Genomic DNA, 27,874 nt, shown 5'->3' with positions numbered 1-27,874 from the left:
AAGATGTTTTTAGTGCACTCCTTTCCCACTGGCAAGCTTAGCTCTGGGCTGTCATCATCAGCCCCTGGACCTGATCAACCAGGCTGTGACTCATACGTCAGGCTGCGAGCAGCCGCGTCTAACAGCCTGGTTGATCAGTCCAGCAACCAGGAGGCCTGGTCGACGACCGGGCCGCGGGGACACTAAGCCCCGGAAGCACCTCAAGGTAAGGGCCCCTGTCTGTATAATGAGAGCGGTAAGGAGGTTATGGGTGTTGATGGGCGAGAGGGAGTAAGGGGGAGGGAGAAGTTTGTTTTTTCGAAAGGGGCGACGCTGTTGCCTTCCCTCTCTCCCTCCAAAACCATCTTTTCCTTCTCCAACGTTCCTCCCTTCTTGCCCTACCCTCCCTTTTAAGGTTCTGCAACTATCCTATTGGATTAGCACATAATGAGTCTCTACAGACATGGAGAGGCCGATAAGTGGAACCATTTACCGTGTAACGTGGTGGAGGTGGGGTCCCTCGATTGTTTCAAACGTGGGTTGGACATGTATATGAGTGGGATTGGGTGGTTATAAATAGAGCTGCCTCGTATGGGCCAATAGGCCTTCTGCAGTTACCGTTGTTCTTGTGTAGATTGTGACGCCTGCTCTATTCTTGAAGCCACAGTATTTACACACTGGTTAAATCGTTAGAAATGGCGGGGAAGCCTCAAACACCAGCATAGAGGATAGATATTAGAAGCTTGATACCTGCTTGATGGTGTTCTGGGAGTTGTTCTACTCTCCAAGCCCGGCCCGAAGTCAGGTTTGACGTGTGAGAGCTTAGTCCACCAGGCTGTTGGTTGCAGCGGCCCGTAGGCCCACATATCCACCAGATAAGCTGAATCATATTAATGTCCCTCCGTTAAAAATGTTCAGCCTAAGAACGCGCGGCCGCAAGTGTCTCAACAAAGACGCGTGCGTGCACATTGTTGGGACGGCTTGGGTAGTGCGTGCACATTATTGGGAGGGCTTGGGTAGTGCGTGCACATTGTTGGGAGGGCTTGGGTAGTGCGTGCACATTGTTGGGAGGGCTTGGGTAGTGCGTGCACATTGTTGGGAGGGCTTGGGTAGTGCGTGCACATTGTTGGGAGGGCTTGGGTAGTGCGTGCACATTGTTGGGAGGGCTTGGGTAGTGCGTGCACATTGTTGGGAGGGCTTGGGTAGTGCGTGCACATTGTTGGGAGGGCTTGGGTAGTGCGTGCACATTGTTGGGAGGGCTTGGGTTCCCCCTAACCTGATAGGCGTCAGTCGTGAAGCGTACCAACCCAAGCAACCCACCTAACCTAACCAGGCCCCCCTCTGTGCATTAGTAATAAGAAGCATCATTATTGCTTACTGTCGAGGAGGTACTGTGGTGTACTGGAGCGAGGGGGGGAAGGAAAGACGGAGGTACTGTGGTGAGGAGGGGGGGGGGAAGATGGAGGTACTGTGGTGTACTGTGGCGAGGGGGAAGACGCAGGTACTGTGCTCCGAGCAGTAACGTGCACGGCAGAAAAAGTAGTAGAGCAACAATTTCACCCTGAGGGAGCCCTGGCTGCTGTGGTGTCGTCTGCTGGGCCTCCGTCCACGTCACCTGCGTGCGTGTGTGTGTGTGTGTGTGTGTGTGTGTGTGTGTGTGTGTGTGTGTGTGTGTGTGTGTGTGTGCGTGCGTGCGTGCGTGCGTGCGTGCGTGTGCGCGCGCCGTCCTTCGCCCCTCCCACCCGTTCTCTCGGGAGATGGAATGGGCGGAGTGGTGTAGGAAAGCTGGGAAAGACTTGGAATATTCCTAGGTTGCCTCCTGGGGCTAGGCGCCGTGAGATGGTGGCTGGGTTGATGTTGTTATAGATTCAGCTACTCGGAACAAGTTCCAAGTAGCACGGGCTATGGTGAGCCCGTCCGGCTGGGTTGAGCCGGAAGCTGCAAGATATAATGCGTGTTAGGTGGACGGTGAGGGATGGTCTGTGTGTGGTACTGGAGGCCCGGGCTGGTGGTGGTGGTGTACTGGGGGAGGCCCGGGGCGGGGGCTGGAGTACTGGGGGAGGTTCGGGGGTGGGGGTGGGGGGCCGGTGTACTGGGGGAACGACCAGGAAAGTGTGGCCAGAATGTCAACAGTGCAGCAAGAAAATCTCTCACGCTACCCCTTTCCACCTTTCCCTCTTTTTTTTCCCTCGTGCCGTCTCCAGCATTACGACGTCCAGATCTCTCTCTCTCCGCATTCAAATTCGTCAATTTCCACATTGTCCAGCTGGTACATAATTATCATTACCTTCTATCTTGAGATGATTTCGGGGCTTTAGTGTCCCCGCGGCCCGGTCCTCGACCAGGCCTCCACCCCCAGGAAGCAGCCCGTGACAGCTGACTAACACCCAGGTACCTATTTTACTGCTAGGTAACAGGGGCATAGGGTGAAAGGAACTCTGCCCATTGTTTCTCGCCGGCGCCTGGGATCGAACCCGGGACCACAGGATCACAAGTCCAGCGTGCTGTCCGCTCGGCCGACCGGCTCCCTCCCTCCCTATTTGTCTAATGAACTTATTTCCCGCCCTTTTATTTGTATTGTCGTTAAATTTACAATGTTGCTTTGATATCCGCCACAAATCGTTTACATTTACTCAAAGTTGAGAGGGGGCCCAGGAGTGTGTCCTTGGGATGGGGAGGACGGGGACATCTTGGGACCATCTTCCACCCCTGACTTTTAACTGCATTTGTGCCAATTATTTCTTGAAATAATAACAACAGCTCAAATCCAACTTTGGGTAACCCCCAAAGTTGGATTTGGGGGTTACCCAAACCCAACCCCCTCTGAACCCCCAATATCATTTGCTTCCGGATAAATAGGATATACACGTTCGGCCTTGGTAAAGTCGGGGTGTGAACCCTTTTATTATTATTATTATTATTATTATTATTATTTAAGATGTATACGGAACCGCTCTGCAGGTATCGATTACAACAATTTTCCCCTAATAGAGGTTAAACTAATTGGATGATAGCTTGGGGGAACAAAACTGTAAACACGAACAAAGGAACTGAGGCTGTGTTCTTGTGCCAGCTTCGACTCTCCTGCCCAACACGTGGAAGACGTCGTGGAAGACGCCTCCATCCACAACTTTCAGGCCAGACGCGCACACGTGGGATCTGGACGTCGGGAAAGAGTTATATTTCATCGCATCAGGTCTCGTTGCTGGGGCCCGCTCACTTAGTTGTTAAATTCCCTCTTTCTTCATATATATTTTTATATAGAAAACTGTTCGTGTTAATATCGAGGGTGCCGGGGTTCGATCACCGAGCAGAACAGAAACGGTTAGGTCAAGTTTTATTACACGTGATGCCTCTGTTCACTTAGCAATACGTTATGTACCCCGGAGTTTGGAAGCTGTTGTGGGTTGCATCCCAGGGAAGGGTAGTAGTTGGTTTAAAGGTGGGGGAGGGGGTGGGGAGGAACCTCTATAAAAATTAGTATAGCGTTTAGCTTTTGATGTCCTCGGGAAGAGCTTGGAAAAGGCTGGGGGAGGAAGACACAGACCCATGCTCAACATCAGCACTATAACGTAAACTTGCATTTCCGTTTTGCTTGCTTCATGCAGGTCGGCGTTCAATCCCCGACAGTCCACAAGTGGTTGGGCACCATTCCTTTCCCTCCCCCCGTCCCATCCCAAATCTTTATCCTGACCCCTTCCCAGTGCTATATAGTCGTAATGGCTTGGCGATTTCCCCTGATAATTACTTTACCTTCCGTTTTGCTGTGAATGTTTCTGTTGATCAAAATTCTTTACATAACAAAATGTGGAGTATTAAATGAACAAATCCACAAGGGCCGTGACGAGGATTCGAACTTGCGTCCAAGAGCATCCCAGACGCTGCCTTAATCGACTGAGCCATGTTCAAGATGCCCAGCCTAGAGGCCTACGAGGCCTACGGGGCCTCGTAGCCTGGTGGATAGCGCGCAGGACTCGTAATTCTGTGGCGCGGGTTCGATTCCCGCACGAGGCAGAAACAAATGGGCAAAGTTTCTTTCACCCTGAATGCCCCTGTTACCTAGCAGTAAATAGGTACCTGGGAGTTAGTCAGCTGTCACGGGCTGCTTCCTGGGGGTGGAGGCCTGGTCGAAGACCGGGCCGCGGGGACACTAAAGCCCCGAAATCATCTCAAGATAACCTCAAGAAGATAACGGCCTTTGTGGACTTGTTCATTTGATGCATCAAATGAACTGCTCGGCCGAGGAGACAGCACGCTGGACTTGTGATCCTGTGGTCCTGGGTTCGATCCCAGGCGCCGGCGAGAAACAACGGGCAGAGTTTCTTTCACCCTATGCCCCTGTTACCTAGCAGTAAAATAGGTACCTGTGTGTTAGTCAGCTGTCACGGGCTGCTTCCTGGGGGTGGAGGCCTGGTCGAGGACCGGGCCGCGGGGACACTAAAAAGCCCCGAAATCATCTCAAGATATAACCATCACGTTATTGTGATTTCTGTGTGTAATGTGGAGTATTATTCCGTTGATTCTGATGATTGTTCTCTCTGTCTCTCTCCCTCAGCGGTGGACTTGGCCGCGAGTTCGAACGTGCAGGATGCGTTCGTCATCGCCGTGGAGCAGCAGGCCAGGGAGCGCCTCGAGCGTCTCTCCGCTCTCAAGAAGATCAAGCCGGTGGACATGACCAAGCTCTCCTCTCAGGTGAGTTCCCGCAGGCGAGTGACCCAGTTCCTTCCCCCCTCCTGGGCGAGTGACCCAGTTCCTTCCCCCCTCCTGGGCGAGTGACCCAGAACCCCCTCCCGCTGGGCGAGTGACCCAGTTCCTTCCCCCCTCCCTCTGGGCGAGTGACCCAGAACCCCCTCCCGCTGGGCGAGTGACCCAGAACCCCCTCCCGCTGGGCGAGTGACCCAGTTCCTTCCCCCCTCCCTCTGGGCGAGTGACCCAGAACCCCCTCCTGCTGGGCGAGTGACCCAGTTCCCCCCCCCCCTCCCCTTCCGTTGGGCGAGTGACCCATACAGCTATTAAATGTATAGTCAATTGCGTACTATGGTGGCTTGGAGGACAGTTGTCCCCTGAAGCCTCTTTCTTCTGACCATAGGATAGGAGATAGACTAAGATTTACATTTTATTTTTTGTTTTTTTTTGGGGGGAGGGAATCGAACAGAGGTTGTTAATGCATAGTTATCATCTGATACATAGTTATCAGGTCGCTGCCAGGAATAGTCTTGTTGATCAACTTGTCACCAGAACACACCCTGTCTCGACCCTGGCGACTAGGGTAGAATAGGCCTATATAGGCGACAGGCAGGCGTTTATGTGAATATTTGTGGTCATAGCAGTCGATCGTCCCGACCTCTGTCCCCCCCCCTTCCCCCCCCAGGCTTGGCCCTCCCCTCCCACGGCATGCCCCCCCTCTCCCACGGCTTGCCCCCCCTCTCCCACGACTTGCCCCCCCTCTCCCACGACTTGCCCCCCCCCTCTCCCACGGCTTGCCCCCCCCCTCCCACGGCTTGCCCCCCCTCCCACGGCTTGGGGCCCCCCCCGGCTTGCCCCCCCCCCACCCACGGCTTGCCTCCCTCCCACGGCTTGCCCCCCTCCCACGGCTTGCCCCCCTCCCACGGCTTGGCCCCCTCCCACGGCTTGGCCCCCCCCACGGCTTGGCCCCCCCCCCCACGGCTTGGCCCCCCCCCACGGCTTGGCCCCCCCCCCCCCCCCCCCCCACGGCTTGCGCCCCCCCCCCCCACACCCCAGACACAGACTGCAACACTGGCGGTGTCTAATTACCCAAATCTACTCAAAGCTTCCAAGCATTACGTAAGTAATGAATAACTAGCATATATTTACTCACTATAATGTTGGTGCTGAATGTAGATGAAAAAAAAAACATATTTTAACTCTGAAATTCTATCATTTTATAACGAAATTAGGTCCATATAATTACCCGCAGCCACAACATTGTCGCTTGGATCGTCGACTTCCTGTGGCGTCACCTGCCACTTGGTTTCGTCTAATTTCGTTATAAAATATTTTTTTATAATAAAAAAAATACTTTTTTCATGTTCTATATTCAGCACCAACGTTATAGTGAGTATCTTGAGATGAGATATCTTGAGGTTATCTTGAGATGATTTCGGGGCTTTCTAGTGTTCCCGCGGCCCGGTCCTCGACCAGGCCTCCACCCCCAGGAAGCAGCCCGTGACAGCTGACTAACACCCAGGTACCTATTTTTACTGCTAGGTAACTGGGGCATAGGGTGAAAGAAATTCTGCCCATTGTTTCTCGCCGGCGTCTGGGATCGAACCCAAGACCACAGGATCACAAGTCCAGCGTGCTGTCCGCTCGGCCAACCGACTCCCAAAGTAGAGTAGAGATAACATACTTCTTCATCACTTACGTAATCCTTGGAAGCTTTGGGTAGATTTGGGTAATTAAACGGGCCGCAGGAATGGTCACAAACGTGTTTACCTGTTGATGATTTCGAGAGTTGTTTTACTCCCACAGCGATGTTATAGTATTGCTTCGCGGGTCTCGAGTCTGTTGAAGTACGATTATTGAGAAAATAAAGTACATCTCAAAAGGCTAGAGTAGCTTCGGTTATTTTTACCCTCGTCTATATAAGGTCCTTCAAGGGGCTCACAAACCCATACAGTACACAATTATTAATTATATTCAATATTTCACATTCCAATGGTAATCTCATGACACTGTGAGATCTCATATTGATTATGCTGCCCCCCCCCCCTGTCTTGTCTTGTTTGGTAAAGACAGACTGAACAAGTTGGAGAAGGTACACCATGAAGCCATGAGAATAATCCCAAGATTACTCTCGTGAACCAAGAAATACTATTACTGAGATAATGATGATATGATTGAACTTACAGAGTATTGGAGATAGAATTTGAGATAAATGAAGCTTTGGCTATTAGACTAATTTTTTTTATTATTGTTTTCTACCAGAGACGTGGCCACACATCGCCTCTCATTAGACTAATGAGAGGCGAGGGAACTAATGAATTAACACTCTCACTTCTAAAGGTGGGAAGAAATGAATAATGCTCATGAAAGTAAAATAAGATACTTAGGTTCTAATGCTACAAAGCATGATGTCCTTCGAGTGTGTTTCATTGTCAAAGAAACAACATTTAGCACCAACGTGGGAAGAATATAAAGGAGATGCAGTCATTTTCCCCGCTGTGTTCCCAGTCTCTGAACTTTGCTGCGGTTTGTCAATTCATTGATAATTGAAATCGCCTTGTTCACACACCCTCCCCACATTTCAAGTCACTGAGAAGCAATATCGCCTTGATATTCGACTTGACAATCGACTTGAGAATGGTCCAGGACGGACCGAAACGTCTCGTCGTCCCTTCACCTTCTAGTGTGTGGTCTGGTCAAGCAATATCGCCTTCGTCAGACACTCAACATTTTGAAATTTCTTATATTGGCTCGGCATTGTACACCCCCCCCCCCCTTACTACCATCAAGGAGAATTCTATTCCTAACAATGTCTTTCAATTCTATTTTGTTAAACCATTTTTCCTGCGCTTCTCCGTCAACATTTTCCACCACACGGGGTTGAACACTGCCATCGTTAGTGGATAGTTCATTTTCCTGAGACTTCCATCTGTGATACGCCATCTTCTTCCTGGCTTTCTTTACCCCCACCCTCTGTTTCACTCCCCACCCTCTGTTTCACTCCCCACCCTCTGTTTCACTCCCCACCCTCTGTTTCACTCCCCACCCTCTGTTTCACTCCCCACCCTCTGTTTCACTCCGCACCCTCTGTTTCACTCCGCACCCTCTGTTTCACTCCGCACCCTCTGTTTCACTCCGCACCCTCTGTTTCACTCCCCACCCCCCCCCCTACCTGTTTCACTACCTGTTTGCCATAGCTAATTTGTCTAGAGCTTCAATCCTCTTGTCCAACTTGTGTGAGCGTTCCATTAATCCGCGCCTCTTGCTGTGTGGGGTCCTCTTGCTGTGTGGGGTCCTCTTGCTGTGTGGGGTCCTCTTGCTGTGTGGGGTCCTCTTGCTGTGTGGGGTCCTCTTGCATTCTTCCGGTAAGATTTTCCTGATGAGTTTGTATAGAACTTTGTAACCCGAGTGCCGTCGATCACAACACTTCTTCACTCGCTCATCACTGGCAGGAACACTCGACTCTCTGCGAAGAGGAAATGTATATGTTTATCTCAGAATGTTTGGTAACATGTTTATTGTTTGTGATGTGTGTGTATGTATGTATGTATGAACACGATGTACTGAACGGGGTGAGAATAGCTTGAGCTACCTCAACATGCCCCTGGGTGATGGGGATTTTTTTTAGCACCACGTAGCTAGCTTTTTGACACACTGTACTCCCCTTCATATAGTCTAGGGCAGCTAGTTCTTGACACACCCTGTACTCCCCTTCATATAGTCTAGGGCAGCTAGTTCTTGACACACCCTGTACTCCCCTTCATATAGTCTAGGGCAGCTAGTTCTTGACACACCCTGTACTCCCCTTCATATAGTCTAGGGTAGCTAGTTCTTGACACACCCTGTACTCCCCTTCATATAGTCTAGGGCAGCTAGTTCTTGACACACACTGTACTCCCCTTCACATAGTCTAGGGCAGCTAGTTCTTGACACACACTGTACTCCCCTTCATATAGTCTAGGGTGTTACCTATCGTACGTTACGGCTCGTGATCCTACAGCAGCCAAATTTTAATAAGTCTAGGGTTACGACACAACTGCTGTTCTCAATAGCGAATCACCAGTATAACCCCTTAATAGGTACTGAGCACATAATTAACAATCTTCGTTTAGGACTGAAGAATAGATACACAATATGATAGCTATATATTCAAAACAGTATAATATAAACACAGATGGTAAAGTTAACTTATAGAATATGATTGTATAGTCATGTCACAATATATATAATAGTAATTATGGCAACAAATGAATAATAACAGACTTATCTCCCACTTGTTCCTCCCCTAGTCCTGTATCAGCTACTGAACTCTCGCTCTGTCGCCACCCACATTCTCACCTCCCGTCTGCCTCATCCCAGGATGAGGGATGGAAACTAAGGACTTTTTAATATTATAAACTAATTGAACAACCACTTGTTCTCAAAACACATAAGACTGCAAGTTACATATAATAGTTACTTACAAAATATATAAGTATAATGACACCTGTTTAATTACAGTATATGAAACAATTTCTAACTAAATAAAAGTGACATCTGGAACTCTCAAACTGAACAGGTCCAGCTTTCCCGTATCAAACAAGTAATAGACGTGTGCAGAGACAACCGCTCTCCTGTCCACTGACGCTGCCAAACCACACGACAATTTACCCAAAACACAATGTGTGTACATATACATGCAATGATAAAATAAAATAATATTTATTTTAAATTTATATACGTATTCTGCTAGGAGTACGTAACACTTCCACCTCCAAGAAAAAAAATGCAATAGATTGAAGATATATGGCATTTTTTCAAAGTAAAATGTATGACACTTGAGATTTATGGTATTGATTACACCAAACATGTATAAGTAATAAGAACACATCTCTGGACAAATATGAAAACACTCCAAATATAGTCTTACAGGAAACTCAGAAATTTCAGTCTTATGACTATGTTCTACATATGTGTCACTGGAGTATGCAAATTTATCTCTCCAAGGTACTATCTCATTTATTTCACTTTGTTTTAGATCATATTTCACACACCTATCTACAACAGTATCATTAGTAGCATGAATAGAATTGTCAATAAAGGTAGCTGCTTTCACACAGTTATCATGGCAATTTTGCTTTTCATATGTTTCTACTATTTCTTCAAGATCAGTTTCATTTTTCCATGTGATTCCTTTTCCACATGGTGAATTTTCCCAAGACAGCCTCGATTTTCCATTACTCCCTTTTTCTGGAGCTGAACTGCTTAATTGAAGCAGGCTGTATGTTGAGTTGAGTTGGGACTTCTCCTGGGTATGCTCTGACACAGACATCTGCTCATCACTCTTGATCCTCTGTGGAACACATACTCTCGCCCAATGGATACTAAAATTAGAGAAAGTAGCATTAAATCTCACAATTATGCATAAGACTTTCCCATTCATAGAACCTTCCGAAACACAAGACACCGACTTATCAAACCTGTGACCTTCCAACCAAGAAATACAACCCAAGATTAGTGCAAAGACTACCTGATTGAACTGACTCAGATGATCCATAAGGAACACAGAAATCAATTTCCTCATAACTCTGTCATAACGATCAGTGAAAGAAAACAGGTATATGCCTAGGCACCATATCTCAATCATAACTCTCAAGACAAGTTCACACCCTCTGATGGTGAACTTGAACACAACACACACGTTCATCAACCGTCTAGTCTTCCAAGAGACTAAATAAAACATGCCGAAAACTTTACAACCTTCACCATCACTTCCCAAGTGATTTACGTCTGATGACAACCAATCAACCAAGAGGTTTAAGGGTCTTAACATCTTGAAGATGAACAGCAGATTACCTGGGAAACGCCCAAGGACAATCTGAAACCCTTCACAATGATTAACTCTAGGTAGGATAACCTTATCCTCCAACTTGAATTGCACACCTGGAGCCTCAAACATCTGCTCCCCAGTATGATTTAATCCTTCACCCACAATATGACTCTGAAAATCAACACCACACTTGAGTGGAACATACACTTTTATCACTCGTGCATCAAAATTAACTGGATCTGAATATAGAGACACTGCTCTAGCATAACTCACCACTTCCTCAGAACTGGATGCACAACCTACTTGAGTAAACTCTCTCTGCTCAACCACAAGGCTTGACAAAGATGTCCCACAGTCCATTACTTCACAAGAAAATGGCTCCTGCAGAATAAAAGTAGATTTCAACATCCTACACACACTCTGACTCAATGTACACAATGAGAAATACTTACTCCACATAGAATAAGAATCACAACTCCTCAACTTAGATCCAATTGCTGCTTTACCACTCTTAATGATTTTACCAAAATTTCCTCCCATGACTTCTGGAGCTGCTTGGAGTACTGTCTGCTCACAATCAATAATATCACTACCAAGCTGGGTCACATCCTCACAGACAACTGAAGAGGGAGGCTCAATGGGTCTCCATCTACTCAACAGAAGCTGATCCTCTGGCTGCTTTCCCACACTCTCCAAAACTGGATCTACAGTACAGACTGTCTCCTTGCTTCTCTCTGAAATCTTAGGGTCAGTTCTACTCAAAGCACATAAATGAAGGGAATCTGAAGCGAGCGGGCAAGTAACAGGTAGTTTGACCTCCTCCCCTATTATATCACCTTGACTAGGGTGAGGCGGGGCCTCTACAACGGACTTACTCTCGACAACTGATTCTAAACTTGGAGTGAGCGGGAATACTTCTGCCAACCCGACATCTTGTCCTAAACCATTCACTTGGCTGGAATACAGAGTCGTGGCTTTTAAGTTTCTCTCAACTCCTGGCACAACGTTCGTAGTGAGCGGGCAAGACAATGGTACATGGACATCCTTTCCCAATTTATTGGAATAAAGCAGAGTCATAGTATCAGGCTTACTCTCAACAACTAAATCGGCCACACAGGAATCTGGAACAACCACATCCCACTTCTCCACTGAAGGGGTACTGGTTACTGGAACAAATGCTTGAGTAACAACATCAGAACTGACAACTGGATTTATATTAGTACTGACATCAGCACAGGTAGAATGGACAAAACCATCTTCTACAACAGGTTCATTCATAGAACTAACTTCAGCACAGGCAGAATAAACATGGTCTGCAACTGGCTGTTTACACAAACGGGGATCAATCTCACCCACAACATGATTTATGGCCACATCATTACCCAATATAACATCCACACCTGGGATGGGCAACTGTGTACTAACACCCACAGTGCATAAACGTGGTGTAATGGTGGATCTGAAATTAATGTCTATTAGAGGTACAGTTTTACATCCTGCAACACTCTGAAGAACAACAAACTTTCCTGTCTCTCTCTTTTTAACATCAGAAAGAATACTGGATGAAATTATGGTTTGGGAAGCACCTGTATCACGAAGAATAACCACTGGCTTCCACTTTCCATTAATACACAAGACTTCACCTGAAGACATATATGGTGAATACTGTTTCACCCAATTGGGGTTTACAGTTACATGTTTATTAGTAAGTTTATTTTGCACACCTCTGCAATAAATGAGACCAGTTGGTCGTAACTCAGGGTGCAATATAAAACATGAATGAATTCCATGGCCTTTTCTCTTACAATGGGAACAGGACCTTACAGTGGACACACTGGTAGAACCAACTGTAGGTTTAGAAATAACCTTATTATTATTTGACATTCCTGACAATGCAGTAGCAGGGTTAGATTTTGTAAGAGAAGAGCTCATGGGAGTAACTGGAGTACTAGGACTGGATGGATTCTGATAAGGAGTTCGGTGAGCATTATAATTTACTCTACGACTAGACTTAGGTGAAGTGGCCGTAAACGGGGCCTTAGTCAACAACTCATGCTCATCCGCGAGCTTTGACAGCTCATCAATGTCTGTTACATTCTTTTGTTCTGCCATAAAAGTAGACAACTGGTCTGGGAGACATGACAATACTTCTTCCATTATAAGAAGATTCTTTAAAGCATCAAAATCAGTGACTGGAAGTGACTTTAACCATCTGTTGCAAAATTTCGTCTTCTGACGAGTAAAATCTGCTATTGTCTGATCACTTGTCCTCCTTAGATTTCTGAACTTTTGCCTGTGTGCCTCTGGATTTAATTGATAAGCATTTAGGATGCTTTTCTTTACAAAATCATAATCAAAACTATGAGAGTCAGGTAGGGATGTGAAAACCTCCTGACTACGCCCCTTGAATTGAGACTGCATAATGGCTACCCACTGATCCCTTGGCCAGTTCATACTGATGGCAATTTTATAAAAATGTGCAAAGAAAACCTCAGGATCTTCCTCATTGAACTTGGGCAACTCTATATACTTATTCATCCTGATGGGATTATTATCACTATTTATTGAAACATTACTAGTATTTCCATGCCCAGCTGCCATACGCTGTGATTCAAGCCTGAAGTTAGTGTCAGCCATTTGTTGTTGAATCTCTAATTGTTGCTTCTTTGTGGCTTCAAGTTGCAACTCAATTAAACCTCTCTGGTTTTGTGCCGCAATTTCTAAACGCCTAGTCTCAAGCTCCCTCTGCTGAGCTTCAGCCTCTAATATTTTCTGTTCTTTTTGAGCTTCAAGCTCTAATTGGCGAGCTTCTAACTCAAGACGCTTTAACGTCATCTGATCACTCGACTCCTCTCTTAACTCCTCTAGAATTTCTTCACCTAAATCCCCATTCTCAACAAAATGCGTCACAATGACTTTCAATATTTGGGCTTTAACCATTCTATTGCTGGCGGTCAAATCCAAATGATTTGCCATTTGTATTAACTCAGTCTTTTTAAGGTTCTGAATCCCTTCAAAGTCTGGGTGAGCCACCAACGCTGCAACTTTCTCCTCCATCGTTACTAACACTTGGCACTCGATTCACCAAAATAATTAAAATAATGGCACTGCACTACACTTCACTGTAAAATTGTCACCACACTGAAAATTCGCTTGGCCTCACTGCACAAACAAAATATATAGGATGACTTACCTCAAAATCGTGAAACGTTGTTACTTGACACACAGGAAGGCTTGCTTGGCACATGGAATAGTTCTTAAGAAACACACAGAGACACTTGACACTGGTACCTAGGAAGGCAAGGTTAGATTAGCATAGTTAAGTTAAGTGGGACAATATATCCCGGACAGGCCCCCATAACTCTTTGTTACCTATCGTACGTTACGGCTCGTGATCCTACAGCAGCCAAATTTTAATAAGTCTAGGGTTACGACACAACTGCTGTTCTCAATAGCGAATCACCAGTATAACCCCTTAATAGGTACTGAGCACATAATTAACAATCTTCGTTTAGGACTGAAGAATAGATACACAATATGATAGCTATATATTCAAAACAGTATAATATAAACACAGATGGTAAAGTTAACTTATAGAATATGATTGTATAGTCATGTCACAATATATATAATAGTAATTATGGCAACAAATGAATAATAACAGACTTATCTCCCACTTGTTCCTCCCCTAGTCCTGTATCAGCTACTGAACTCTCGCTCTGTCGCCACCCACATTCTCACCTCCCGTCTGCCTCATCCCAGGATGAGGGATGGAAACTAAGGACTTTTTAATATTATAAACTAATTGAACAACCACTTGTTCTCAAAACACATAAGACTGCAAGTTACATATAATAGTTACTTACAAAATATATAAGTATAATGACACCTGTTTAATTACAGTATATGAAACAATTTCTAACTAAATAAAAGTGACATCTGGAACTCTCAAACTGAACAGGTCCAGCTTTCCCGTATCAAACAAGTAATAGACGTGTGCAGAGACAACCGCTCTCCTGTCCACTGACGCTGCCAAACCACACGACAATTTACCCAAAACACAATGTGTGTACATATACATGCAATGATAAAATAAAATAATATTTATTTTAAATTTATATACGTATTCTGCTAGGAGTACGTAACATAGGGTAGCTAGTTCTTCACGCACCCTGTACTCCCCTTCATATAATCTAGGGCAGCTGCACAAATGCAGATGTACCTAACGTGTTAATAAAAGAGAATAATAATTAAAGCTAACTCGTGTACATTACTTTCTACAGCAGGGAAAATTGGTGGTTCTACTTGCTGTAATCTGGAAAGATGACGAAGGCGGACACATCCACCTCTCAATTCCCTCCCCCCCCCACCTCTCAATTCCCTCCCCCTCCCCCCCACCACCAAGAAAGTATATCGATTATATTTTGGTTGTAACAAATATGTTGAGGCTGCAAAACCTCTCCCCCACCCCACCAGAAAAAAATATAAAGGTTGCCTTTCTATCTAGTGATGGCCACCTGGTCCTGACCTGACCTGACCACTCCTTAAAATACAGTAGAATACGAGTAAATGTGTACGACAAGAACAGAACAGTGTACGAAAAGTATATCATTTCTCTGAATGTGTTTGAAGTTTTTCCACGTGTGCGAATTATCTTTCTATTTAAAGAAGCGAGCACCTTGCCCATAATAGACGTTTGAAGCTCAGTTGACGGTAGTTGAAGGCTCGTGGTCTGTCCTTGTGATGATTAGTAAGTAATAACCTTGAGCAATTTCACGCCACGTGAACAACCGCCATGAGACTAGGCACAGGAACACGGCTCTTACTAAATTTAATTTAATTTTTGCTCCGAGGGGCGAGTTTATTGGGCAGCGCCTCTCATCCTGTGAGTGGACACACCGCCATAGTGACAGTATTGGGCAGCGCCGCTCATCTTGTGAGTGGACACACCGCCATAGTGACAGTATTGGGCAGCGCCACTCATCCTGTGAGTGGACACACCGCCATAGTGACAGTATTGGGCAGCGCCGCTCATCTTGTGAGTGGACACACCGCCATAGTGACAGTATTGGGCAGCGCCTCTCATCCTGTGAGTGGACACACCGCCATAGTGACAGTATTGGGCAGCGCCACTCATCCTGTGAGTGGACAAACCGCCATAGTGACAGTATTGGGCAGCGTCACTCATCCTGTGAGTGGACACACCGCCATAGTGACAGTATTGGGCAGCGCCACTCATCTTGTGAGTGGACACACCGCCATAGTGACAGTATTGGGCAGCGCCACTCATCCTGTGAGTGGACACACCGCCATAGTGACAGTATTGGGCAGCGCCACTCATCCTGTGAGTGGACACACCGCCATAGTGACAGTATTGGGCAGCGCCACTCATCTTGTGAGTGGACACACCGCCATAGTGACAGTATTGGGCAGCGCCACTCATCCTGTGAGTGGACACACCGCCATAGTGACAGTATTGGGCAGCGCCACTCATCCTGTGAGTGGACACACCGCCATAGTGACAGTATTGGGCAGCGCCACTCATCTTGTGAGTGGACACACCGCCATAGTGACAGTATTGGGCAGCGCCACTCATCCTGTGAGTGGACACACCGCCATAGTGACAGTATTGGGCAGCGCCACTCATCCTGTGAGTGGACACACCGCCATAGCAGCATGTACAACACTCCCCAATAGGAAGAAAACCCGCTGGGTTGTTTATCCTGTCACTTGTACCCAGACACAGCTGGGCGGCTCCGAGGCTAAAAGAGAGGCTAAAATGATGATGGTAATAATTCCTCCAGCTAAAGGTGATTTCAGGAATCAACATCCCCGCGGCCCGGTCTCTGACCAGGCCTGGTTGATGGTCTGGTCAACCAGGCTGATGGATACGGCTGCGTCCAACTGCGGATGCGGCAATAGATGCCTGATAGAGTTCTCTCTTAGAGTACCTATTTCATCTCTGCTCTTCAACGGGGGTATTCTGCACATCCTGCCATGCCTCCTGGTCTCATGTGGTGTTATTTCTGTGTGCAGGTTTGGGACCAGCCCCTCTACTATTTTCCCACGAGTAAATTACTATGTATCTCTCCCGCCTGCGCTCAAGAGAAGACAGATTTAGGCTCTTTAGTCGGTCCCAATAATTTAGATGTTTTACAGAGTGGATTCTAGCAGTAAAGGATCTCTGCACGCTCAACAGGTCAGCACTTTATCCAGCTTGAGTGAGAGGGAGTGCTAAGTATTGATGGAACGAATATATATATATATATATATATATATATATATATATATATATATATATATATATATATATATATATATATAGTGTTAGGCAATATATTGAGGGCGGTGATGTATATGGACGGAGGAGGACCACCCTGGAGAGTCCCCAAGTCATGAAAGAAGCAATATCGCCGGGATTGTTTTGTTAAGGCAACCCACTTCTCCAAGGTAAACATTGAGACGGGTGCCGCTCCCCCCTCCCCGTGTCCCTCCCCCCCTCCCTTTTTTTCTTTGGGGGGGGGGGGAAGTAAGAGGAAGGAGAGGGATAGGTGTCCTCCCCTGATGACAGCAGAAGGGAGGGAAGGGGGGTAGTAGAGAACTGCCCTCCTCCTGTACCTCATCCTCTCCTTCCCTCATGATATTTAGGAAAGGGAGGGGAAGGGAGGGGGGGGGATCTTCATTACACCTCCCTGCACTTGTTCTTAACCTGGGAAAGGTTAGGTTTTTTTTTGGGGGGGGGGAGGGGAGGAAAGATGGAGAGGTGCAGGTGAAGGAAAAGTTTAGAAATGGAAAATGTAGCGAGTTACGATAGCAGGCGGGCTGTCTGTCTTGCTGACATCTTGAGATGATTTTCGGGGGCTTAGCGTCCCCGCGGCCCGGTCCTCGACCAGGCCTCCTCCCTTGTTACACACCCACTAGGAAGCAGCAGCCTGTAGCAGCTGTTTAACTCCCAGGTACCTGTCTACTTCTAGATAACAAGAGCATTAGGGTGTAAAAAAAAAACTGCCCATTTATTTCCGCCTCCATCGGAGATCGAACCCTGAACCTCAGGACTACGAATACAAAGCGCTGTCCACTCAGCTGTCAGGCTCCTATGTAAGCCACACTCATGTGTGGGTGTTGGGCTGCTTAGCTAAGGTCGCTCTCTTATAAGGGATCTGCGAATGTTTGGAGGGTTGAAGATAAATACTGTACCCCCCTCCCCAGCAGGAGGCCTGGTTGACGACCGGGCCGCGGGGACGCTAAGCCCCGGAAGCACCTCAAGGTAACCCCCCCCCCACCCCCCACCCTCTCTGATACGTGTGTTCCAGCAGAGGCCACGACCTCTCCGCAGGGTGCAGTCGCACCTCCACAGATCTCCAGTATCAGCTCTTGATACTGGAAATGGCTCCAAAGGGCCACCACTTAAGGGCTATTCATGCCCGTGCCACCTTTTGGGTGGCTTAATCTTCATCAATCAATCGTGTGTTCCAGTGTCATGTCTCTGGTGGTTTTCTAGCGTGGGTTTTTCTGGTCAGTGTTTTATCTTGGAGTAATGTATTGTGGGGGCTTGATTGCCCTCGAGTAGATCACAGCTGTTGGGACAACAGGTGTGGGAGTATGGCGAGTAGTCTTGGAATAATCATGCTAGAATTGGGTCGTCTAATATGTGTCGTATTCCACACCCTGGTGACTTGCTGTTGTAGTCTGATGTTCTCTGGTTGTGAGTTCAGGGCTTACTAATATTTCAAATTTTAAATTTTGCCCCGAGGGGCGAGTTTATTGGGCAGCGCCACTCATCTTGTGAGTGGACATACCGCCATACCTTACCTTGAGGTGCTTCCGGGGCTTAGCGTCCCCGCGGCCCGGTCGTCGACCAGGTCTCCTGGTTGCTGGACTGATCAACCAGGCTGTTGGACGCGGCTGCTCGCAGCCGCGGCATGTACAACACATGCATGTACAACACTCCCGAAAGGAAGAAAACCCGCTGGGTTGTTCATCCTCTCACTACATATGTTCGGGACTCCTTAAAATTGTCAAATCTGTATTCCGTAGAGTACTGGCGGGAGAGATGCATAATACCTTTTACTGTGATAACTATTAGAGGGACTGGGTCCAAATCTGCACACGGAAATAACTCCACATGAGGCAAAGAGCCATCTTGAGGTTATTTTGAGATGATTTCGGGGCTTTTAGTGTCCCCGCGGCCCGGTCCTCGACCAGGCCTCCACCCCCAGGAAGCAGCCCGTGACAGCTGACTAACACCCAGGTACCTATTTTACTGCTAGGTAACAAGGGCATAGGGTGAAAGAAACTCTGCCCATTGTTTCTCGACGGCGCCTGGGATCGAACCCAGGACCACAGGATCACAAGTCCAGCGTGCTGTCCGCTCGGCCGACCGGCTCGCCATAGCAACAGGTGCATAATATTTCCCCGTTGAAAAGCAGAGGTTCAATAGGCACGCTGACAAGAGACTACTATCAACATGCTGGTTAGCTTTGTAGATGTGTGGCCACGTCTGCGGTAGAAAATAATAATAAAACTGACTGGCCTACTCTCAGCAGCGCCCACGCTCTATGGGGCATGACGTCAGAGGCCTAGCTGCCTCTTGATTAGTTAATACTCCAACCGTTTTACAATTTGAAGGCTGACATAGCAAAGGGACGTAATTTAAAAATGAAAAATAATTGAAAATAAATTTTGGATTTTTTTTTCTTCCAAAAACAGAAAGATAAAGATCCTCTGGTAGGTTAGGAGGACAGGAGGTTCTCCCAAGGTTTCAAAACGTCACGAAAAACGTTAATTGAAAATTAACTCTCCTAACCTTACCGATTAAGCCGGAGGACTCAAACAGAAAACGGGACAGTACGTCACTTTCGTGAGCCGATTTCATTTCAAATTACGTCCATTTTTCGCCATATTTCGCGCATACCAGCGAAAAGCGACGTAATTTTAAGAGGACGGGTTGTCTAATTGCCCGCAGCCACAACATTGTCGCTTGGAGCGTCGACTTCCTGTGGCGTCATCTGCCACTTAGTCTCGTCTAATTTCGTTATAAAATGATATGATTTCAGAGTAAAAATATGTTTGTTAATGTTCTATATTCAGCAGCAACATTATAGTGAGTAAGTGATATTTCTTCATTACTTACGTAATGCGAGGAAGCTTTGGGTAGCTTTGAGTAATTAGAGGCACCGCCAAGGTAACAAATGTACTTTTCAGTGTGTTGGCAGGTCTCCTGAGATACCTGGCCAGGAGGGGGCGTGGCCCGGGGGGGCTAGGGTAGGAGAGGGCGTGGCTCGGGGGGGCGTGGCCGGGGGATGGTAGAGCATCACCCTGGTCACCCTTGTCACGGGCCTTGTGGACTTGTTCAACACCCTGGTGTTCAGGGGGGGGGGAGGGGGTGACAGCGGGGAGGGCTGCTTCAGCGTCTCCACCAGCGACTTCCTCCTCTAGTCCTTTGTCTCGCCCCCCCCCCTCCCCCCCCTCTGTACCCGGCGGCTCTTGTCTCCCGTCTCCTCAAACATTTTCAGTGTATGTATGTGTGTGTGTGTGTGTGTGTGTGTGTGTGTGTGTGTGTATATATATATATATATATATATATATATATATATATATATATATATATATATATATATATATATATATATATATATATATATATATATATATATATATATATATATATATATATATATATATATATATATATATATATATATATATATATATATATATATATATATATATATATATATATATATATATATATATATATATATATATATATATATATATATATATATATATATATGTCGTACCTAGTAGCCAGAACTCACTTCTCAGCCTACTATTCAAGGCCCGATTTGCCTAATAAGCCAAGTTTTCCTGAATTAATATATTTACTATAATTTTTTTCTTATGAAATGATAAAGCAACCCTTTTCTCTATGTATAGGTCAATTTTTTTTTATTGGAGCTAAAATTAACGTAGATATATGACCGAACCTAACCAACCCTACCTAACCTAACCTAACCTATATTTATCGGTAAGTTTAGGTTAGGTAGCCAAAAAAAGCTAGGTTAGGTTAGGTTAGGTAGGTTAGGTAGACGAAAAAACATTAATTCATGAAAACTTGGCTTATTAGGCAAATCGGGCCTTGAATAGTAGGCTGAGAAGTGCGTTCTGGCTATTAGGTACGATATATATATATATATATATATATATATATATATATATATATATATATATATATATATATATATATATATATATATATATATATATATATATATATATAATTTATTTATTATTAGTATTATTATTAGTATTATTATTAGTATTATACACACGTTTCGGTCCGTCATTATGGGAACCATAGTAACTACACACTTCACCTGGTCTCCACTTCCACCCACCTCCTAAAGCACACTCTTGGCCACCCCCACAATCAACTGCACCACGACATGGTCAAAAGAATTGCAACCTGGAGTGCTGCTGCCCTCACGAGGATCCCGCAGCTTCTCCGAAGCCCAATCGGAGTTTCACACAATTCCTACCCCCCCCCCCCTCATGCACCCGGGCTCTGTCAACCAGATGTTCTACCTCTACTTCGATACACTGTGTGATTAATGTAATTACACTTTGATTAATGTAATTACACTTTGATTAATGTAATTACACTATGATTAATGTGATTTCTGTGTATTGAGGTAAGGGGGTAGAGGTAGAAAATATGATTAGGCTTCGGAGAAGCTTCGGGATCCTCGTGAGGGCAGTAGCACTCCAGGTTGCAATTCTTTTGACCATGTCGTGGTACAGTTGATTAAGGCCCAGCTGGGAACACCCTGTGGGTAGGTTCGAACCCTCATCACGGCCCTTGTGGTGGCTTTGTTAAACTAACCCATGGGTTTTACATTATATGTAATGAATCACACAAGTTAAGCACGACGGCCTGGGAGAACTGAAAGAACAATAGAAAAAGACTTTGTTGCTAAAGCAAAGATCAATCCCCAAGGCGGTGTTTCACTGCCACATTAGAGGAAAAATACAGGCGATGAGTCACAGTAACGTGGCTAAATTATGTTGACCAGACCACACACTAGAAGGTGAAGGGACGACGTTTCGGTCCGTCCTGGACCATTCTCAAGTCGATTGTGATGATCGACTTGAGAATGGTCCAGGACGGACCGAAACGTTGTCGTCTCTTCACCTTCTAGTGTGTGGTCTGGTCAACTTAGAGGAAAAGCATAAGTTTAGGATCAGGCAATGAATCGGTAGACAGGACAGGACTTGCACCACCCCGAACCCCTCTCCACCCCCCCCCCCCAACATCAACAACCTCCCCCGCCCCATCCCACACCACCCCCCCCTGCCCATGCTCTGGTCGCCTGACTGGAGGGGGGGCAGGAGTCAGCACTGTGTGTCCTGGAGAGAGCGCATCAACATGCGTCCTGGGGCCTCGCTGCTCTTATCCTCGCTCAGACTCCCACGCTACTGTGCTTGCATTAGTAATCATATTCTAGACGCGGGGCGAGTGAGACGGTGGAGGGAACTGCCTGGGAGAGAGGGAAGGGAACAAGGACTGGCTGGGGTGATGGGAGAAGGAGATGGAAGATGAAAGGGGGGAAAGGAGATTGGGAAGGTAACACTGAGAAAGGGATTTAAGTTGCAAGTAAGAAGGATGAGGGGAGAGGATACGGGGATCCTCTGGTGGTGTGAATAAGCTGGTGGTGTGAATAAGACAGCGAGATGTCTATACCATATTGCAGGAGATGCGCGTCCTAGTGTGGAGGGTTACTAGCAGTGGTCGACTGGCGGCTCAAGTTGGTACCGGAGACTTGCAAACCGGACTAGTTGCGACGGATCGCAACCTCAATCAATCTGGAACACACTTTGCATTATGTTAGGCTCCCGCAGTGCCTGCCCTCACCTCATTTCCTCCTGCCTATTTGCCACCTGCTGAACGCAAGGGGCCAGATTCACGAAGCAGTTACGCAAGCACTTACGAATCTGAACATCTTTTCTCAATCTTTGGCGGCTTTGTTTACAATTATTAAATAGATAATGAGCTCCGGAGCACCAGAAGGCACTTTATAACAATAACAACAGTTGACCGGGAAGTTTTCATGATTGTAAACTCTTTAATAAATGTAAGCAAAGCCGTCAAAGATTGAGGAAAGATGTACACGTTCGTAAGTACTTGCGTTACTGCTTCGTGAATCTGGCCCAAGGTGGACAGTGACAGCCTCTTAAGGGTGACAGGAGGAGAGGAGCAGGTCGTGGGAAATGCGAAGGTGTTGAATAAACACTCTCGTACCTTACCCAGTACTGGTGGACACCAAAAGTGGAATGTAATAAAAGGAGACTTCCTGGAAGCCACCATCATCCACATCTCGGTGTCAGATACGACCAAGAACTCGAACGTCAGTAAAGTTGATTTGATTGATGAAGATTAAGACACTCAGAGATGGCATGGGCATGAGTAGCCCGTAAGTGGTAGATGTTTGGAGTGAATGTAATCTTGAGAGGATGAAGCCGACTTAAGCGCAACAGATACAAGGTTAACAGGAGGTACGCCGGACTTCCTGTCGTCGCTATTAGGCAGGCCCATCTCTAGTGTCTCATTACGGGCTCGCCATGGGCCGTGCTACATGGACATTTCGTTCTGAGTAGCTAAATCTAAAACAACAACTCAGTGTGTTACTCCTTTCTCAAAGAAGTGCCAGACCAACCGGGCTGTGGTGGATATGTGGGCCTGCGGGCCGCTCCAAGCAACAGCCTGGTGGACCAAACTCTCACAAGTCAAGCCTGGCCTCGGGCCGGGCTTGGGCTAGTAGAACTCCCAGAACCCCCATCAAGCAGTGCGCAATTACAGACCCGTTCCTGTGCCAGATAGGTCCACTACGGGCTCACTATATCTCATGCTACTTGGAACTTTTGGTTCCGAGAAGCTAAATCTAAAACAACTCGGTGCGTCACTCAGCAGCAGCAGCAGCAGCAGCTCCCTGCCCAGTGTACCCAGGGCGCCGCAGGACAGGTCTTGCCCAGGGCGCCGAGGAGCATGTAACGGGTTGAGAGCCGCAGAAGCAACAGCGTAAGTAGATGACAATTATTATTGGCCAGCTCGCGCCAAAACAGAGCTGCGATGGCGCAAGTAACTAGAACAGCTTCTCCAGCTCCCGCGACGATGGTACGCGCACAAACGCATGCACGCGCGTGTACATGTGATACAGACAAGGGTGATGTAAGGGTGGGTGGGGGGGGGGGGGTAGACAGATAGTGTACCGGGGTGGTGGGGGTAAGCTATGCATATAAGGAAGTCAGTAGCATCCTGTTTCATAGTGGCGGTCCCACTTGGTTTGAAAGCCCGATGGCGACCTGCGCAGGACGCGGCGGTCAGACCTGCCGTGCTTCCGTACACAGACAGACAGACAGACAGAGAGCTAGCTAGACCTCACTCCCCAGTTGTCACTAGCAAGATATCGCTGATAAGCGGCAGCGTGTGGTCGTAAGAGAGAGGCAACTCCGCGGTAAGAGAGTGCGTGCGTCGCAAGTCTTGGCCACTTGGGTGATCAGTAATGTTATCACGCTCACCATGTAATCGGCGTAGTGTGTGTGTGTGTGTGTGTGTGTGTGTGTGTGTGTGTGTGTGTGTGTGTGTGTGTGTGTGTGTGTGTGTGTGTGTGATGCATGTAGTGTGAGGCGAGTAGAGTGAGTTGTGGAAGCAACCTGGGGGGAGGGGGAAGATGGGGGTGGGTTAGTGGGCAGGAATAGTGATGAGCACTCTAGGCATTGATGATGCACTGCTTGCGTCTTGGCTGGAGCTGCGGGGGGAAGGTTAAGTGCGTGTGTGCCTGCGCGTGTCCAAGGGGATTGGGGGGGGGGGTGTTTAGGCATATGTAAGGAAGGCAGGTTACCATCAGCTTGTGGCGGGTTATTCATGCTCGTGCCACCTCTGGGGTGACTTAATATCTTTTATCAGTCAACATCAGCTTTATCAGTACAATATCATTATTGATTAATAATTATATTGTGTAAAGCCCATTATGACATGATGCTGCCTTACTCTATTGAATAAAGCGTCTAAATTGTCGTGCCTGCTTAACATATCTCAAACTCTACTCTTGATAGAGCCCAGGCGAAACGTTTATAGTAATTTACAACTGGAAAATAGAGGGACTGATTGCAAGCTCTAAGCTTGGTCTGATTTTGTAAGCTCGGCTTCTTATCTTAGATGATTTCGGGGCTTAGTGTCCCCGCGGCCCGGTCCTCGACCAGGCCTCCACCCCCAGGAAGCATAGAGAAGAAACTTAGAGAGGCGCTTAGAGAGGAACTCAAAACGGGTTGGTGACCAACACAGTCTCTGTATACATCTCTCTGTTCCCCATGTGTGCGTGTGCCTCATCTCACGGGATCAGTCAATGGTGCATGATGTACGACACGCAGGCAGAGGCAACAGCTTCCCCTGCCAGGCGCGGCAACAGCTTCCCCTGCCAGGCGCGGCAACAGCTTCCCCTGCCAGGCGCGGCAACAGCTTCCCCTGCCAGGCGAGGCAACAGCTTCCCCTGCCAGGCAGAGGCAACAGCTTCCCCTGCCAGGCAGAGGCAACAGCTTCCCCTGCCAGGCAGAGGCAACAGCTTCCCCTGCCAGGCAGAGGCAACAGCTTCCCCTGCCAGGCAGAGGCAACAGCTTCCCCTGCCAGGCAGAGGCAACAGCTTCCCCTGCCAGGCGAGGCAACAGCTTCCCCTGCCAGGCAGAGGCAACAGCTTCCCCTGCCAGGCGAGGCAACAGCTTCCCCTGCCAGGCGAGGCAACAGCTTCCCCTGCCAGGCGAGGCAACAGCTTCCCCTGCCAGGCGAGGCAACAGCTTCCCCTGCCAGGCGAGGCAACAGCTTCCCCTGCCAGGCGAGGCAACAGCTTCCCCTGCCAGGCGAGGCAACAGCTTCCCCTGCCAGGCGAGGCAACAGCTTCCCCTGCCAGGCGAGGCAACAGCTTCCCCTGCCAGGCGAGGCAACAGCTTCCCCTGCCAGGCGAGGCAACAGCTTCCCCTGCCAGGCAGAGGCAACAGCTTCCCCTGCCAGGCGAGGCAACAGCTTCCCCTGCCAGGCGAGGCAACAGCTTCCCCTGCCAGGCGAGGCAACAGCTTCCCCTGCCAGGCGAGGCAACAGCTTCCCCTGCCAGGCGAGGCAACAGCTTCCCCTGCCAGGCGAGGCAACAGCTTCCCCTGCCAGGCAGAGGCAACAGCTTCCCCTGCCAGGCAGAGGCAACAGCTTCCCCTGCCAGGCGAGGCAACAGCTTCCCCTGCCAGGCGAGGCAACAGCTTCCCCTGCCAGGCAGAGGCAACAGCTTCCCCTGCCAGGCGAGGCAACAGCTTCCCCTGCCAGGCGAGGCAACAGCTTCCCCTGCCAGGCAGAGGCAACAGCTTCCCCTGCCAGGCAGAGGCAACAGCTTCCCCTGCCAGGCAGAGGCAACAGCTTCCCCTGCCAGGCAGAGGCAACAGCTTCCCCTGCCAGGCAGAGGCAACAGCTTCCCCTGCCAGGCAGAGGCAACAGCTTCCCCTGCCAGGCGAGGCAACAGCTTCCCCTGCCAGGCGAGGCAACAGCTTCCCCTGCCAGGCGAGGCAACAGCTTCCCCTGCCAGGCAGAGGCAACAGCTTCCCCTGCCAGGCGAGGCAACAGCTTCCCCTGCCAGGCAGAGGCAACAGCTTCCCCTGCCAGGCAGAGGCAACAGCTTCCCCTGCCAGGCAGAGGCAACAGCTTCCCCTGCCAGGCAGAGGCAACAGCTTCCCCTGCCAGGCAGAGGCAACAGCTTCCCCTGCCAGGCAGAGGCAACAGCTTCCCCTGCCAGGCGAGGCAACAGCTTCCCCTGCCAGGCAGAGGCAACAGCTTCCCCTGCCAGGCGAGGCAACAGCTTCCCCTGCCAGGCGAGGCAACAGCTTCCCCTGCCAGGCAGAGGCAACAGCTTCCCCTGCCAGGCGAGGCAACAGCTTCCCCTGCCAGGCAGAGGCAACAGCTTCCCCTGCCAGGCAGAGGCAACAGCTTCCCCTGCCAGGCAGAGGCAACAGCTTCCCCTGCCAGGCAGAGGCAACAGCTTCCCCTGCCAGGCAGAGGCAACAGCTTCCCCTGCCAGGCAGAGGCAACAGCTTCCCCTGCCAGGCAGAGGCAACAGCTTCCCCTGCCAGGCAGAGGCAACAGCTTCCCCTGCCAGGCAGAGGCAACAGCTTCCCCTGCCAGGCAGAGGCAACAGCTTCCCCTGCCAGGCAGAGGCAACAGCTTCCCCTGCCAGGCAGAGGCAACAGCTTCCCCTGCCAGGCAGAGGCAACAGCTTCCCCTGCCAGGCAGAGGCAACAGCTTCCCCTGCCAGGCAGAGGCAACACTTCCCCTGAGGCAACACCTCAGCCCCCATTCTATGTACGGGGAGAAAGCCGTGTCCTTTCAAAATTGAATATTTTGAGGTCAAAAAATTATAAATACACGAAAGAATTTAAGAGAAACTTGACGCAATCCTCGGAAGCAGCGCGAGCATGTCGAACGGGTTTTTTGTTATGGTAAACGATTTTAAAAATGGTGAAATGATGGGTTGGAGATGTTAAGCAAGTTCGGCTCCTTGCGTAAGTTGAATTAGTATGCGCTGGAGATGTTGGGAGAAGAATTGTCCGTGAGGTTTCAACGTGATGAAAGAGGTGTGTCGGCGAGAGGTAGGAACATTGAGTTTTAAGTGTACTGTCCTAGATGTGCTTTTAAGGATGAACTTGGTGCCAGATTCACGAAGCAGTTACGCAAGTACTTGCGAACGTGTACATCTTTCCTCAATCTTTGACGGCTTTGGTTACATTTATTAAACAGTTTACAAGCATGAAAACTTGCCAATCAACTGTTATTGTTATAAACAGCTCCCTGGTGCTTCGGAGCTCATTAACAAACCTTGATGGATATATTCACACGTTATTTTACTGTGTAGATTTGGGACCTGGCCCTCCAGTATGTCTAGCTTAGCTTTACGGGCTCACCTTAGCCTGTGCTACATGGACACTTCGTTCTGAGTAGCTAAATCTGAAAGCAACAACAAAATAGCTTAGCTTTGATTTGTCCTTTTATGAGGTGAAGGTTTCATGCCGGGGGCTACATATTTGAGTGGGTTTCTCACATAGAATGTATATAGAGCCTTGAAGTCTCGGCGAGTCACAATAACGTGGCTGAAGTATGTTGACCAGACCACACACTAGAAAGTGCAAGGGATGACGACGTTTCGGTCCGTCCTGGACCATTCTTAAGTCGATTGTGGACCTGGACCATTCTCGCAATCGACTTGAGAATGGTCCAGGACGGACCGAAACGTCGTCGTCCCTTCACTTTCTCGAGTGTGGTCTGGTCAACCCTGAAGTCTCTCTTTGTTAGTTTCTGAAGGATACACTGAC

The 27,874-nt window shown here is 48.1% G+C and overlaps 1 protein-coding gene across 1 annotated transcript in view; it reads left to right on the top strand.

Moving 5' to 3' along the window:
• LOC123765695 (protein PALS1) overlaps positions 1 to 27,874 on the top strand; it is a 368,225-nt gene that overhangs the window by 199,421 nt on the left and 140,930 nt on the right. The window contains exon 5 of the mRNA XM_069336852.1: positions 4,535 to 4,671. Within this exon, the coding sequence (XP_069192953.1) occupies positions 4,535 to 4,671 (137 nt within the window). The remainder of the gene's footprint in view (positions 1 to 4,534; positions 4,672 to 27,874) is intronic.

Source organism: Procambarus clarkii, chromosome 37, assembly GCF_040958095.1.
Source record: "Procambarus clarkii isolate CNS0578487 chromosome 37, FALCON_Pclarkii_2.0, whole genome shotgun sequence".
Classification (NCBI taxonomy): domain Eukaryota; kingdom Metazoa; phylum Arthropoda; class Malacostraca; order Decapoda; family Cambaridae; genus Procambarus; species Procambarus clarkii.
The sequence above is the reverse complement of the archived record's forward strand: the minus strand, read 5'-3'. Positions and strand labels throughout refer to the sequence as shown.